Genomic DNA, 17,574 nt, shown 5'->3' on the forward strand with positions numbered 1-17,574 from the left:
AGTCTTTGAAATGTGGTGCTATCGCCGCATGCTCAGGATTTCATACACGTGACAAACCCAACGTGATAAACAACAACGTGATCCAGAGAATGCAAAAGGAACTAGAAATTTATGCATAGTGGGAAAGTGAGAAAAATGGCATACCTTGGGCATGTGATGCGTAATGATAAATACCAACTTATCCAACTAATACTGCAGGACAAAAAAGATAGTCGAAGAAGTCAGGGACACCGATGAACATCATGGCTGAAAAATATTATACAGTGGACGGGAATGACGACCGTACATTTATTCAGTGCGGCTGTCAATAGGATTGTATGGATCAACATGATTGCCAACATCCATAGAGGATAGGCACTGAAAGAAGAAGATGTTTACACTAGTCAAGTTATTGTGTAAGAACTATAGATACCACCGAGATTGTTAATTGTGCTGTAAATATTTTATGTCATACGTTAAGTGATGCGTTGCGTACTTTGTTAGAAAATAAAAAAAAATCAAGAAACAAAAATAAGGATAAAACATCAACATGGCCACTCAAATAACCTATTTTACGAAATATGACTTGCAGTTTGCAGTTATTTTTACGTAATAGCAGCTAATTTGCAAATTTTCCTGTAGGGGGCTATCATTACTTATTTACTAACACTGCTGGACTTGTTGCTTTATGCTTTTATCCCTTTTTTTTTCCAGCACTTATGGATTCACATACAATAAGACATATTGGTACTTTTTTTTAAAACTTTTGTCGTATTTTTAGTAATTCGATCCCACTTCTGATGTTAAAAGCTAAATCTCACATCTATAAGTAAACCGCGTAAATTATGTCACTGTAATCAATAAACTATGTAAAATTTTTGTTATAATTTAACACAGTTTCTACCCTTTCAGATGCCTCGTCCTCAAACGAAGCAGTACACCTCCAACAACGCCTCAGAAGCCTCAGTACTGAGCTGGTCACCCTAAGGAACCGCCTCCACGTGCAGGGTCCTCCACCACCTCTAAAAAACGGCGCCAGCAATGGATCTGCCCCTATTGTACCACCCTTATCACAGCCTATTGTTACTCCAGAGCATCAAGGGACTAGACAACCTCATGTACCACCGAGGAATGGACAACATCCTGCACCTCCTTTGGTAAGTCTTCATCATCATTTCTAGCTATTTGTAATTATGATGTTTCCTCCCTTATACAGGGTGTTTCCAAAAAACATGTGCCATCTTTCGTGGGGAGATTCCACACGTAAAAATAAGATTCATTTTTCATATCAACATCAGCATCAGTAATTTGTTCTTGTAGTTCTTCAGGACTATGGGTAATTTGAACTCTGTCATCAGCGAATCTTAGATGGTTAAGATATTCTCCATCTATTTTCAATCCTTTGTTATTATCTATTTTTTATATTAGTCTAGTTAACTTAAGATTCTTTCTAGTGTTGCTGTAGACAGCTTTAAAAAAAACTGACTTAAAAAAAGCCATGTTTTTGTATGGCTGATGTTAAATTAATTAGAGCCAATTTTTCTTTTATCTTTACTGCAGAATACAACAAAAACATTCTCTTTTAATGAAACACATTTTAATGTTACAGGCTGTCGCGCAAAAAATCAACGCTAATCATGTACAGCCCGTACAGGGTAATACAGCCAGTCAGGACATAGGAGATCTGATCCATTTGCCTGGACCCCTCACAGAGGACGCTGTGATGAAATGTTTGCAGAGTCGATTTGCTTCAAACCAGTTTTATGTAAGTTTAGTTCAGGGCCGATACATCGTTTTACATGGTTGACCTTCAACAAATTAGAGAAAAGCTGCAATTTTGCATGGAGCTTCATTTTGTAGATCTTTAAACATCCTGAAACCCCAGCGATGAACCGTTGAGCCCGTCACCCCAAAACCATCCCTACAAGGGGTAAAAATGGCCCTTTTTTTACTTTTTTTTCAATAACTCCAAAACGACAAATTTTAGGAAAAAAAGTGACGAGTAAAAAATTAAAGAGAAGAAAATTTCCTACCACATAGGTAAAGAACCAAAATTTTTAAAATTTTAGTGGCGCAGGTGCAAATTTTTCAATTTAAGAGGATTGTTTTAATAACCCACTATTCTGTGTTTAACTCCAAATGACCGCATTTTTGAGATAAATCTCGAGACCAAAAAATTTATTAGGATACAAGTTCCTATAAAAACGATCTTTTTAATAAAGGTAAGTTTCCAGTGGCGGAGATAATTTTTTTAAATGTACGTTTTTTACATTTTAAAAACATTGAATAAGAAAAATTGCAGTTTTACCAATAATTTCCCAAGAAATAGGTATATTGAAAAATGTACACGTTTAATAACAAAATAAGAAAAACCTTAGCTCAAAAATAGGATAACTTATCTTAAGGATAGTTATTATTATTATTACCTCATTCACTTCTACATTTGTTGGGTTCATACATGTAATGCCATTGCATTGACCACATGCCATAGTGCCATGCTTTTTTACAGCCTCCCGAACAGCAATTGCAAATTTTTTTTCTAAAACCCATGTAGGAGCAATGGGCTGGTCTGAATGTATTGGATTCATCTCCCGATTTTTCAGATTCCAACCCCAATCTTGCGGTGGTAAATTGTTATTTAACCAAGCCTGTACCCTGCGATATTTTCAGATCTGTTTTCTCAATACTATAATTATATAACATATCAGTATGGTAAAAATGTCACTGTTGTTTTTGATGGCTATGAAGAGATAGAGACCAAAATTGTGGAGCAGAATTGCAGATCTGCAGGTAAAAAAATGGTACCAATTACTGTATCTTTCTCGAATTTATCTGCAGTGAAGTTACCAAAGGTCAAACAACACCAACAAAAGCAACTTCATTCGTGCACTCGGAAATGTATTGTTGGAAAATGGAATCAATGTTAAATTCGCTGATGGTGATGCTGATACTCTTATGTAACTACAGCGGTCGCAATAAGTGGCAATTTACCAGAAGGGACCGTAGCAGTAGTTAGCGAAGATACGGACATTATAGTGTTACTGATTCATTATTGCCAAAAAAGACTGTTTATGATTCGTCCGGGAAAACGTGTCAAAACCAAATAAAATAATCGACATATCAGCCTTACAACAAAAATTGTGGGATCTGAAGAATGTGATTCTTACTTACTTCTTCTTGTCCACGCTATATCTGGTTGTGACACACCTGCACTATGGCATGTGGTCAATTCAATGGCATTACATGCACGAACCCAACAAATGTGGAAGTGAATGAGGACTATCCTTAAGATAAGTTATGTTATTTTTGAGCTAAAGTTTTTCTTATTTTGTTATTAAACGTGTACATTTTTCAATATATCTATCTCATAGGAAATTATTGGTAAAACTGCAATTTTTCTTATTCAATGTTTTTAAAATGTAAAAAACGCACATTTAAAAAAATTGTCTCCGCCACTGGTAACTTACCTTTATTAAAAAGATCGTTTTTATAGGAACTTGTATCTTAATAAATTTTTTGGTCTCGAGATTTATCTCAAAAATGCTTTCATTCGAAGTTAAACACAGAATGGTGGGTTATTAAAACAATCCTCTTAACTTAAAAAATTTGCACCGGCGCCACTGAAATTCTCAAAACTTTGGTTCTTTACCTATGTGGTAGGAAATTTTCTTATCTTCGATTTTTTACTCGTCACTTTTTTTCCTAAAATTCGTAGTTTTAGAGTTATTGAAGAAAAAGTAAAAAAAGGGCCATTTTTACCCCTTGTAGGGGTGGTTTTTGGGTGACGGGCTCAACGGTTCATCGCTGGAGTTTTAGGACGTTTAAAGATCTACAAAATGAAGCTCCATGCAAAATTGCAGCTTGTCTCTAATTTGTTGAACCTCGGCCTGTATAGGCTCTGGGCTAGTTATACAGGGTCATTCATCAATAAGTGCATGTATGTTAACTGGTAGAGACCCTAGTTTGATCTCAGAAATAAAAAAAATAATATTTTTATTCCATTTTCAAAAATTAATAATTTTAAGCTACTATTTTACAATAAACTTTAGTGTTTCTTTATTTTTTCCATAGCAACTGTGAACATTGCCTTATATCAATCAAAAATAGTAGATAAAATAGTACTTTAACCGCAAGGGGAGATTAATTGATACTTTAACAGCGAGGATAGGGTAAAAACTTTATTTCTTCTCGCACATTTTTTAATTGCTTCGATTTTTGAAAATTTTTGTATTCCTTTTCATAAGTTATTCGGGATTTAAATGGAAGTAGTTTGGATATGGCGTTTGTCGCCTCAGCCTGAATATCTATTGGTAATTTACTTATTTCGTTTTGAGCCATTTTTGGCTCCAATTCAGCAATCTGCACGAAAGAGAATTAAAAAATATTGACTCAAAACTGACAACTAAAGAGACAGCTTTATTTATTTGTCAAATTACATAGAATCTAACGCCAACCCAGCACAATATTTTTTCTACTCGTAATAAATTCCTTGAAATAATAATTTCTGAATATTTTTTAAAACGAAATTCGCTATGGAAAAACATATTGTTTTCTACACGACGATAAAATTGCATTATCGTAAAATACCATTTTATCGTCTTGTATAAAAAATAACTATGAAACATCTGTTAGACATTTTAACCGACCAACTACAGTAATATTTTTCTATTTTTAGACCAACGTAGGTCCAATACTCCTTTGTTTAAACCCATACAAGGATGTGGGGAATCCCCTTACACTAAACAGTACTAGAAGTCTACCACTAAGCAGTCAGTTGAATAAAGTAGTGCAAGAAGCAGTAAGACAGCAATCAGAAACAGGGTATCCACAGGCTATCATCCTTTCAGGTATGTTGATTTTTTCAAAGGCATTATAAAAGTATATATAGGGTGAGTCTTAAGTATGTGAAAATATTTTCAGAGCTGGCAGATCTTGATAAAAGAAACATATATTTTTTCTTTACCGTTTTTTAAGTAAGTCCAAAATAACAGAGATATTTTACTTAAAAATTTTCCAAAAAATTTATTTTCCACATACATTTTAAGACTCTTTTCTGGGTTTTCTTTCTGGTAAATTTAATCTACTGCCTATGTTGCCATCTGATGAAGATTGTTATGTTTTTGAACTAAAAATAAAACAAATTTTGTTTTTTTTTGAACTAAAAAATAAACAAATTTTCAAAAAATTCCTTCAAAATCTTTTTTTCGCGAAAAAACCCTCGTAGACGTGTTTTTGTGAATTGAAATCTTGGTTATTTTAAATTGAACTGAAATTGAAAAATCAAAAGACTAATTGAAATGTTTTTCAACGATATATCATGTTCCTATACCTAAACCTGCCGTTAATAAGCCGTTAATAATAAAATTAATAATTTTATTATTATAATTTCATTTCAAGAATTTTTTTACCATGACAAATTTAGAAATTTCGTGATACACACACCGGAAAAATCTAGGGATATCATTTTATTAAAGTTAAAAATAAATGTTTTGAATAAACAACCACATATTTGTAGGCACACTAGTTATTTCTAAATTTGGGATAATTGCAGAATTGTTTGCGCATTTTTTGTCAAATGTATAAAAAGTACCTAGCATCAATTGTTCGAATTTAACCTGTACTGGCTATGTTTTTATGATAACTGGCCAGAATTCATTCAAATAACTCTGTTTAATTATGGAGCGTAGACATCTTAACAGAGGCGAAATGCTAAGGGCCATGGGTATGCTCGAAGCTGGAATGCGCCAAATCGACGCAGCTGGAGCATTAAATACAACGCAAAGTGTAATATCGCGATTAAGTGCACGCTACCGTAAAAGTGGTGATGTTGCTGAAAGGCACACAGGGCGACATCTCATTACTACCCCTCAGCAAGATCATTTTTTACAATTAAATGCTCGACGCCGACCGACTCTTACAGCACCAGAGCTTAGTTTAATACTCCAGGAAACACATAATGTAACCGTTAGTCCTGACACTGTTCACAATAGATTAAGAGAGGTCAACTTAAGATGCAGACGCCCCTGGAGAGCTCAACCCTTAACGAGAGGAAATCGAGAGGTACGATATTTGTGGGCTCAAGATCATGTTCAGTGGTCGAATGAACAATGGGCCAATGTTCTCTTCACGGATGAGTCACGCTTTGGAATTTATCTGGATTCGAGAAGGCTTAGGGTACGGAGAGAACCGGGAAATCTTATTCGGTTGGATCATGTTCAGGAAGTGCACCCTTATCAAGGTGGAACAGTTATGGTCTGGGGAGGAGTCCAGTTAGGCCGAAAAACCGATCTCGTTTTTCTTGAAAGGTTTTTAACAGGAATCACATATCGTGATTTAATTCTTGAGCCTGTCGTGTTACCATATGCCAATGATTTTGGGAGAAACTTCATTCTCATGCATGACAATGCACGGCCTCATACAGCTAGTGTGGTAAGTGAGTTTATCAATGCTCATCAATTAAACATCTTACCTTGGCCGGCACAATCTCCTGACCTCAACCCCATCGAGCACGTATGGGACGCGGTCCAAAGAAGAATTTTGAGAATGGGTATGCCTCGTGAAACTCGTAGGGATCTGGTTCGGGCCGTAAATGCAGCCTGGCAGGCTGTACCTCAAGAAGAGATAGACAACCTGATCAGGAGCATGGAGAGACGATGTAGGACTGTAATGAACAGTAGAGGAGGCCATACCCTTTATTAAGTAAAAATGGTTTTATCTTTTTTTTTAGTTCATAGTTTAGAATAAAAAAAAATGTGTGTATTTTTTTGAGTTCAATAAAAATCAAGGTAAATTTGATCAGTAAATTTCGCATTTTTATTTCCAATACGTCCTGTAAAATATTTGTTTATTTTAATTTTATTATATCAGAAATGCAAATAATAAAATTACTGACGATGGCTGGATAAAATTTTAATATCCCTAGACTTTTTCGGTGTGTGTACTTACAAAGTTTCAATATTTGTCACGGTAACGAAAAAATTACTTGAAACAAAATACATCGAAATTAAGCAATACATTTTTTGATTTACCTCTTTAGGTATCAGTGGATCAGGAAAAAGTTATGCTTCCATGCTTCTTCTGCGACAACTCTTCGCTGTTGCTGGCGGTGGACCAGAAACCGACGCATTCAAGCATCTAGCTGCAGCATTCACTGTTCTCCGTTCTTTAGGTTCAGCCAAAACTTGCACCAACTCCGAATCAAGCAGAATTGTAGCTTATTCCATACAAACCCCACTTTCTTTGTCTAAAATTATGTTTTTTTAGGGCCAATTTATTGAAGTTCAAGTAACCGATGGTGCATTGTACAGAACAAAAATCCACTGCTACTTCCTTGACCAAACAAGAGTTATTAAACCGTTACCAGGTGAAAAGAATTACCATATTTTTTACCAGATGCTCGCAGGGTTGTCTACAGAGGAAAGGGCCAAGTTGAACTTAGAAAGACATAAGCCTTCGACCTTGAAGTACCTTCAGCATGGAGATATAAGACAGGATGTTGCTGAAGATGCTTCTAGGTAATGTTATGGAGTGGTTTTACTGATTTTAAGTGATTTTATCGAATTCTATAGGTTTCAGGCATGGAAAACATGTCTGGGTGTGTTGGGAATTCCATTTTTGGATGTTGTAAGAGTTCTGGCAGCTGTTTTGTTACTGGGGAATGTCCAGTTTATTGATGGAAAAGGTAGATAGTTATAAAAATATTACTTTTGAATATTGTTAAATATCTAATGGATCAATTTAGATTAACTAAGTTTAGACTACTAATTATCTTACTAAAAATATACAGGGTGTCTCAGAAATAAGTGCAAGTAGAGGCGCTGTTTTTGAACTGTTGAAAAGCTGCTATAATTGTTCATCATTTAATTTCATTATTTCAGTTTACTAAGCTGTAAAAAGGTATTTAAAATATAGTAGACGTTGCACCATACTTAATAGCAATTTACAATAATTAAAAAATCTATAGTGAATAAAATTAATTTAAGTATTTTTTTTTGGTAGAAATTTAAAAATGTGATAAAAACTTATAACTTATAAACATACAGAATGTGGATAACGTGGCACCATTGCATTCTCTCTGAAGCACTATAAACAAATTTCCGGTAATTGAATAAGCGGCACTCAAAAGTTTTTCAATATTTTCCGGAAAACGTCAAGAAAAATATAAAATTTTCATATTTTTTTTTGCACAAAAAACCTCTGGCGTGTTTCTGGGGTTAAACTATACTACCAATTGAAATAATTGTACTTACTTCTGGGACATCCTGTATATAATTATTGTCTGAATTGTTTTAAAGGGTTAGAAGTTGATGTACGAGGTGAAACTGAACTAAATGCAGTGGCGGGACTGTTGGGAGTATCAGGGGCAGCTTTGTTCAGAGGATTGACGTCGAGAACACACAATGCAAGAGGCCAGCTTGTCAAATCCGTAAGAATTATTGCGATTTTTCTTTTCTATATGTTTTTCATTTACAAAGTAAAATAATTACACTATAACATGACATTTAAGCGTGTAATTCTGCGTAGGTCTGCGATGCTAACATGTCAAACATGACAAGGGACTGTCTGGCTAAAGCCTTGTATTGTCGTACCGTGGCTACCATAGTTCGTAGGGCCAACAGTTTGAAAAGATTGGGCTCCACTCTGGGTACACTAAGTTCTGATTCAAACGAGTCAGTCCACAATCAAGCTGAGGTAGATTTTCCATACTTTTCTTTATGATAATATATTCAAGACAGTTTTTATTTTGACAGGTGACTAGCCAACATGCTTCCACCATAGGAAATGGTAGCAATTCAGCTGGTAGCAAATCAATGACAGCATTGAACAATGCTGTTCGCCATGCCACAACCGATGGCTTCATCGGCATTCTGGATATGTTTGGTTTTGAAGATCCCAAACCAGCTCAACTGGAGCACCTTTGCATCAATCTTTGTGCCGAGACGATGCAGCATTTTTATAACACACATATCTTCAAGTCGAGCATTGAATCTTGCAGGTAAAATAAAAAAAATACAAAAAATACTTCAAAGAATTTATTTGAAAGAAATTAGTAACATTTACTACTCTGATGAAGCAAAATAGTGCAAGTTTTTATGATTTTAGGGACGAAGGTGTCAATTGCGAGGTGGAGGTTGATTATGTAGATAACGTACCTTGCATTGATCTGGTATCGTCACTCAGAACGGGTCTATTGAGCATGCTTGATGTTGAGTGCTCAATACGTGGAACTGCTGAATCTTACATATCAAAAATTAAGGTAAGCAACAGTTTTTTTATGAATACTGTCCAAAAATGTGGATATTTTAGTTTTATGCAGAGGACATGAATTTACAGTGAAAATATTTGAGAATTTTAAATTATTAACTTTTTTTTTGCTTTATCAAGGTCCAACACAAAAACAACAAAAGACTATTGGACCCAAAACCAATAGATTCAAGACTATTCGGCATCCAACATTTTGCAGGACGTGTGGTTTATGACGCTTCAGATTTCCTCGACACCAACAAAGATGTCGTTCCTGATGACCTTGTTGCAGTTTTTTACAAACAAAGCTGCAACTTCGGCTTTGCAACACACCTTTTTGGCAGTGAATTGAAAGCACTATACTCAATTGAGACAGTTCCCAGAGGAGTGAGCTTCAGGATATCCCCAACATCTCACACAGACCTTTTAAACGGAGATGAACCAGTGTCCACACTAACACAAGACTTCCATACACGTTTGGACAATCTTTTGCGTACTTTGGTACATGCCAGACCCCATTTTGTCAGGTGTATCTGCAGTAATAACCAAGAAACGACCAATAGGTTTGACAGGGGGTCTGTAGTAAGACAAATCAGGTCTTTACAGGTTTTGGAGACTGTCAATCTGATGGCTGGAGGTAAGTAATACTTCTAGGATGCAAAGTTATATGTTATAGATTTATCTTCTAGGTTATCCACATAGAATGAGGTTCAAAGCTTTCAACTCAAGATATCGACTGTTGGCACCTTTTACAGAGTTAAATAGGACTGAAGAGAAGGTTACAGATGATTGTAGAGTTATTCTACAGTATACGGTAGATCTTTTGACTAAGAGGGAGATAAATAGTTCGGTGTCTACTAGTTGGGCGCTAGGGAAGAGACATATATTTCTTAGTGAGGGTATTAGGCAGCAATTGGAGAATTTGAGGCACGAGACTAGACACAAAGCTGCAACACTGATCCAGTCTACTTGGAAAGGATGCAGGTATGTTTCAAGATTTATATTAAAAAAAGTTTGCAAATCTGCTTGTATACCTCAACTCTACCTTGTAACTTATGTCTTTTAGCTTCAATCTTATTTACAAGGAGTTCTCTAAATTTATTGTTAATATCTATGGATAATTTAAAGAAATTGAGCTCTGACTTGTCTGATTTGCCCTTTGCTTGTAAAGAATTCTGATGATCGCATATTAAAGCACAATTTTTCTTTAGGTATAGATGGTCTACTCTGCGCAGAGAAAAACCAGAACCAATATCAACCAATCCAGCACCTCCCAAGTCGGCTACAGCAAGAAATGGAGGTATACCCAGTACCAGACCGAGACCTCAGCCTATTGCTGGTACTCCACCTCCTGATATGACAGAGAAATGTGACGCAAAAATCATCCAACAAACTTGCAACTTGTTTGGGCTGGACTTGGAACGACCTCCACCAGTACCACCAAGCAGATCCTATACAGTGACAGGAAATACTAAATTAGGTATAAAAAAAAGTCTTGTAATGTTTGTGGAAAAGTCTTGGAAACATACACACAATGACATGGCCAAAATTATTGCATATAACGATATTTTTATTTTATTTTGGACCTAATATGATTCTTTTTATATTTTTGGACATATTGGCTTACTACACGACTAACTAATATAAAATTAAAAATCTAGGTGCAACTAGGCTGTTATTATAATTTTATTTCATAATGAGTGAAAATCAACAGAAAATATTGAAAACAATTTTAATTATTTCTCACAACTAATAGTCTGTATTGCCTCCTCGAGCCTCAATGCAAGCTGTGAGACGCCGACGTGGCATGCTCTCAATTAAGTTGTCCAGAAGATGTTGAGGAATGGCTTCCCATGTTCCCATGATCATTCTTTTTGGAAATATGGCGTTTTAGCACGTCCCAAGCATGCTCGATCACATTCATATCTGGAGACATCGGTGGCCACCACAGTTTTCTTATATCCTCTTCCTCACAAAATTCGCGAACCGGTAAAATGCGATGGGGAGGAGCATTATCGTCCATGTAAACAAATTCATCTCCCACTGCCCCTCGAAATGGACGCATAATAGGCTCTAAAACGTCTCTACGATATGAAGCACCTGTCATTGTGCCATCAATAAAAACAAGAGGAGTTCCAGCTCCGTGCATTATATTCCAGTATTCCAGATGCTTTCCAGACCAAAGTTCGTCGCGAGTCTGACGCTAGGCATATTCTTGTTTCATCCCTAACCGTGACGAAATTCCAATTAAATCCATTTGCTCTCATCTCCTCAGTCCATTGTAGTCGTGTAATTTTGTGCTGTAAATTAAGCTTTGGAACACGTAATCCTCTGTCATGGAGTCTTCTTGCTATGATCTTTCTTGAAACATTCACTCCTTCAAGGCGAGCTAACTCATTTTTAATAGCAGTACTAGAAAGCAGGGGATTGCGTAGTGCAATTAGGGATATTTGACGGTCGTGCACAGCAGTAGTAACTCTATTTCTACCTCTTCCAGGCTGGTCTGTTTTCTGAATTTTTTTTAATATTCGCGAAACATTATTGTTTTGGTTAACTCATACAATTTCAGCTATTGCAACTTGCCGGTAGCCCTGTTGAGACAGTGTTACTATTCTGACTCTATTAAACTGTGAAATAATGTTTCTAGGCATTTTAAGGCCAAAACAATGGTCAAATTTCTTCTGAAACCCAAAGACCACAAATCGAAATGTGCAAGAATTTGTAATAGTATTGGGTCTGAACGATAAACATTGTTTACCATATCTATTTTAACAAAAAAAAATGTTAAAACAGATTATCAAAGCTATGCATAAAAAAAATCTATTAAATTCCTTTCCGTAGATTTTTAAACGATATATGCAATAATTTTGGCCATGTGTATATTTTAAAATTAAAGATAATGTCAGTACAAGATGATATATTATGTCATTTCAAAAATAATTATTTTTTCAGGTTACCCACAAACTCGTGTGATGAAAATGACGTTCCCCGAAGACGCCTCCTCTGATAGCATAGTCTTAATGAAAGGTGACACTGTCCTGGTCATCGGTGCTTCCCCGCGCAGAGGCCACCTAGTGGTCGAACACAAAAACACAACGTTCCACGTGCCCTTCCAGTACATGGAACTAAAACAATCTGTTAATATTTAAAAATCTATTTATATATTTTTTTATTTGTTTAGATTATAGTTTAGTCTCTATTTATTAGTACCGTCCGGTCGGGAAAAAATCGACGTCATAGTGGCTGTTGAAAAAAACAATTCGGAGGTTACTGTGACGACGTTTTTTTCACGATCGTACGGTATTTATTGAGCTGTAAAAAATCAGTATTTTAAAACGCCGCGTAGTATAATAGATTTAAGTACAAAGAATATCTAGCTGGTATATCAGATATTATTTTACTGATAGAGAGTGGAGAGTATTTTTTTAAGCAAAATTGTATACGATATGATTTGTTTAACTTGCCATTTGGATTAATTGTCTGTAAAATATATTTTTAGAGTTTAAAGTTTAGATTTTAGTTTAAAGTAAAATATCTTAACCGTCCAGATATAACTTTATTGTTTTATAGGTAATAAAAAACTTTTTTTAATGTGCCAAACCTGTGTTTTTGTTTCTTGATCTATTCCAGAGTGTTCTTTTAAACAGAAATTATTATTGATCTTAATTTCTATGGCTAGTTTGACGGCTTTTTCTGAATGGTCTTCAGAAATCATTTATTTAGACTATAAACTTAAAAAAATATAGCAACATGACAGACCTTTTGACGGATAGACCTTGGGGATGGATATTTTGGACAGACATAATTTGTTAAAGCCACTTAATACTGTCTAACCGAAAAAAGGTGTCTTGTTGGCTTGGAAATGACGATCCATGACATTCCCCATATAATTTTACATATAGTGCTTTCCATAAAATCAATAAATGAAAAATATACGAAATAATATACATGTCCTATACTATATATCTTTCACACTGAAGATATTTGCACTTATTTAAGACTCACCCTATATAAAACGCTTTTATCGAAAAAATGCCCAACTAAAAATACCATAGTGATGTGCTTCAGGGATTTTGTAATATGTTTTCCTTTTTTTATTATTGTTATATTTTTTAGTTGATCCTGAATAAGTCAAATTTTAAAATTTATAGAGTAATTTTAGGCAACTAGAAATTCTTGTATATGCTCTCCATCTATCGGAGAATTGGTAAAGATAAAAATATAACAACATTGTTTTTAGTACAGGCAGTTGAAAATAGATGGCCAAAGTTATATTAATCTCAAAAATTAAAAAATTAAATTTTAATATAAGAAGTAGGTTTTAATATTTTTTTATTAAATTATAATTTATATTTAAATAAAACAATGATAAATTATATTGAATTAATGAATTTAATAATGTTTCTGTACGTGTTTAGTGTACTTATACTTTGATACAGTAAATTGGACCCAAAATAATTTAATATCAATATTGATCCTATTTAGTTTGATAAACTAATGTTCGAAAATTACATTTTCAAATTACATGGTTTGTCTAATTAATTCATTATAAACCATATATATTTATGTTGATTTTACTTAATAATAATAATTTTACTATAATATACCGGGTTCGTCTCAAAAGTAGAGACAATGTCCTGTTAAAAACTCCATGACAATCCAAAAATTATTTTTACTTAAATCAAGGAAAATATTTGATATTTCTCGGTCGTAAGTTCTGAGATTCCCAAGCTTAGTTGTGCCCCACTAAATTTAATAATAAATGAGCCCTTCTAGGACAAGCCAAACGCTTTTCTTCGGCAAATTTTAATCGCCTCAGCCCTTTAGAGACCGCGAAAAATCCGAAAAGATTGGCTAGAATCGCGAGCGGGAGATTTCCAGCGCGGAAAATTAAATTGGACTCGGGTTTTCCGCGCATTTTCCTATGGAAATCTCGGAGATATGTCGCCGGAGATTACGACAAAGCAAATCGGGCAAATTTGAGACGCTTGGCTACGTTAGAAATATTATATACATCTGGGATTGTTAATATTCCTTGGGGAATTTCAGTTTTTGGGCATATTTTTTTTGATAATTTTTAGTGACTGACATACAGATTAATCACGCGATCTTGCTCAAACCACTCAACGTAAGAAGCTCAATTTTGGCATACAGGTTGATTCTAGGGTGTAGAGGTTTGATAAGAAAGGATTTTTCGAAATTCCAGTTCCAAGAGGGTGAAACCACCCCTCAAATTACAATATTTTTTATTTAAAAACGGTCAAGTTTTCGAAAAAACGCTTAAACACGTATATTTTATTTTGTTTTTTTACATATTTTAAGATTTTTTAAAAATGTATACAGGGTGTTTCGTAAAATATGGTCATTGATTAATCACGATCCTGCTTAAAGCGCTTGACGTAAAAAGCTGATTTTTGGAAAACAGATTGACTTTAGGGTGTAGAGGTTCGATAAGAAGGGATTTTTCGAAACTCGAATTCTAAGGGGGTGAAACTATCCCTCAAATATTAAAATATTTTTTATTTAAAAACCGGTGAGTTTTTCGGAAAAACTCTTAAACACGTATATTATATTTTGTTGTTTTACATATTTTAAGATTTTTTATAAATTTATACAGGGTGTTTCATAAAATATGACCATTGAGTAATCACGATTCTGCTTAAAATGCTTGACGTTTAAAGCTGACTGTGGGGTGAAGAGGTTCGATAAAGAGGGGTTTCTCGAATCTCAAATTGCAAGAGGGTGAAAACGCCCCTCAAATATTACAATATTTGTTATTTAAAAAACGGTTAGTCTTTCGGGAAAACGCTTGGACAAGCATAATTTATTTGTTTTCTTTTACATATTTAGAATTTTTTTAAAAAATCGTACAGGGTGTTCCAAAAAGTTGGGTATTTCTTAACCACTATTCTACTTAAACTGCTTGACGTAAAAAGCTTATTTTTGGCAAACGGATTTTATGAAAGTCAAATTCCAACGAGATGAAGCTACTCAAATATTACCAAGTTATATAATAATATTGCCATATTGTTTTTTCTCATGCTGACATAAATGTGAGAAAATTTTATCCAGTTTGTATGTTAATTGAAATTCTTGCTTTGCTTTATCATCACTATTACAAATGATTAATTCGACGCGAACGAAGTCGCGGGTATACGCTAGTAATTATATAAATATATAAACTCTCTAAACTCTTTTAGAGCTCCCACAGACCCTCAGATATTTAACACAGGCGGAACGTGCAAGTCAGTTTGCGCAGTTTAACCTGTGTTACAGCCTGTTGCACACACGCAATTTTATAGTAGGTACCTATACAGTTGTATCTACTTATATACTTATCTACTTCAGCACATTTTTTCTAAGTGAAAATGACCTACCCAGATACAGTTTTGTCTTGCATTTTGTTCACTTGTGCAATAAAGAAAAAGCAGAAAAACAACGGTTAGTTAGTAAAAGCAAATAGACCAAAGATTTGTTACATAAAGGAAATAATTATGCCCGTGACAATTTGCTTACTGATTTAAAAGTCGAAAAATAGGATTGGTTAACAAACCTAAGAATGGAAGAGGAAACTTAGTTAGTTAGAACTATTGAAATTGATTTCTTTGAAAAACTACCGCGGTATGATGCGCATCATGCATGTTCCAATGGACTTTCTGCAGTTTTTGAGCGACCTCTTGTTTTACGGTTGATGAGATAAGTATCGCTTAAAGTTGCTAAGTTGAAATTGAAATTGAATTAGCTTTGAGGCTTATGCTCGTGGGTGCTCCGCACCCACAGTTTTCCTCTCGCGTGGTGTGAATATTTTATATGTAATTTTTTGGATTATATTCGACAATATTTTTTTCATATGACACAACACTGATGAAGGCTATAATGTTAGCCGAAACGTTTTTTTTTGAAACCAAATAAAAATAATGAAAAACCAAATGAAAACTTAATCAGCGTTTTTCCCGAACCTAAATCCCAAGAAAATCAAAAAATTTAGAATATTTAGAAACAAGGTTCAAGAATATCAAATTTTCGAAGATTGTAAAATTCTAGTTAATTATTTTATGTGTACAGTTATTTAGGGAATGTCATCGATGTTCATTTCCAAGCCAACTAGACGCCGATTTTTTTCGATGATACGGTATAATTCTTACGTAAAATGTAAATAACATTAGACCAATTAAAACAAAGAAATATGAATTTCTTAGTATTTTTAGTTACACCTTTATTCTCAAAACTTAATTTTGTATTATGCAAATATACCAATTTTATTGTTATTTTATTCATATTGTATTCAGCCATCACTTAAATATGTCATATTAATTTGGTATTATAAATAATCAACACTATTTATTAAAAATTACTGAACAAATATATGTTATGCTTGACATACATTATATATTATCAAACAAAAACACATTCTTCTTTTAAACTGAAAATGATAATCTTTTTCATGATCTTTAATACACATATTCTTTATTTTTCCCTAGATCATAATACCTACTTACGTGTTTGAATCTATCGAAGCTGAACCAACAACACTTGGAGTGGAGATTCCACAATATGAATAAAATAAACATAATTGTCCAGTTTTCATTAATACCATCATGGGAGAATATTATTTTTAAATTTATTAAAGATATTTTCAATAGAATTCTCTTGATTTATAACTCGTACCCACTTTTCTTGCTCTTCCGGACACTTTAGGCTGCCTAGTATAACTATCCTTTCCACCAGGAACACAACAAAGATGAGGCATAGCACCAAAAACACACTCCACTTAAGCTTTATTGATGAATTGTTAGAGTCTTAAAAAACACACACAAAAATCAGGATAAGTAAGGATTTTTTTATGCGAAACCGAGAGTGACCATATATCTGGTAGTAGTTTATGTCACTTAAACACCAAAATAATTAGTTTTTTGCACTACAATAATAAATAATACCAAAAATCAAAGAGTTAAAACCAAAAATCAACCGACAAAATATGAAACGGAATCTAACCCAATACCTAAATATGTACAGCTGATGAAGTAAACAAAAGTCCGCCCCCAGGCTGATCTTAAGAACGGCAGTGATCTAGTATTTTTCCAATCTGATAAACATATAATTACAGCCACACCACCGCACCATCCTACTGTCCTCTGTCATTTCTACTAGACTAGACTATCATTCGTACGAGATCCCGATAACAACCTCCAGCTGACAAGTAGTGTGACACCAGAAACAAAATAGGCCGCGCTTCGCGATAATACCCACTTCCGCTTTCCCGCTTTAATATATTCTTCCGCTTTCCCGCTTCATATTTTTTAACTAGTTTGAAAAGTAATAACTTTTCGTCGGTACCTGTATAAAACAAAC

At 34.3% G+C, this 17,574-nt stretch overlaps 1 protein-coding gene across 2 annotated transcripts in view; it reads left to right on the plus strand.

The window, feature by feature from the left end:
* The window catches only part of LOC115891628 (unconventional myosin-IXa), a 45,280-nt gene extending 32,464 nt beyond the window's left edge, over positions 1-12,816 (plus strand). For both annotated transcript variants that reach the window (XM_030912144.1, XM_030912153.1), the window contains 14 exons: positions 892-1,136; positions 1,589-1,744; positions 4,655-4,826; positions 7,016-7,188; positions 7,243-7,493; positions 7,548-7,660; positions 8,274-8,404; positions 8,503-8,670; positions 8,730-8,974; positions 9,082-9,235; positions 9,364-9,859; positions 9,912-10,206; positions 10,434-10,702; positions 12,175-12,816. In XM_030912144.1, coding sequence (XP_030768004.1) covers positions 892-1,136; positions 1,589-1,744; positions 4,655-4,826; positions 7,016-7,188; positions 7,243-7,493; positions 7,548-7,660; positions 8,274-8,404; positions 8,503-8,670; positions 8,730-8,974; positions 9,082-9,235; positions 9,364-9,859; positions 9,912-10,206; positions 10,434-10,702; positions 12,175-12,371 — 3,065 coding nt within the window. In that variant the 3' untranslated portion in view covers positions 12,372-12,816. The remainder of the gene's footprint in view (positions 1-891; positions 1,137-1,588; positions 1,745-4,654; positions 4,827-7,015; positions 7,189-7,242; positions 7,494-7,547; positions 7,661-8,273; positions 8,405-8,502; positions 8,671-8,729; positions 8,975-9,081; positions 9,236-9,363; positions 9,860-9,911; positions 10,207-10,433; positions 10,703-12,174) is intronic.
* Positions 12,817-17,574: the final 4,758 nt, after the last annotated feature.

This window comes from Sitophilus oryzae, unplaced genomic scaffold (assembly GCF_002938485.1).
Source record: "Sitophilus oryzae breed Bouriz unplaced genomic scaffold, Soryzae_2.0 scaffold_1007_pilon_pilon, whole genome shotgun sequence".
NCBI classification, from domain to species: domain Eukaryota; kingdom Metazoa; phylum Arthropoda; class Insecta; order Coleoptera; family Curculionidae; genus Sitophilus; species Sitophilus oryzae.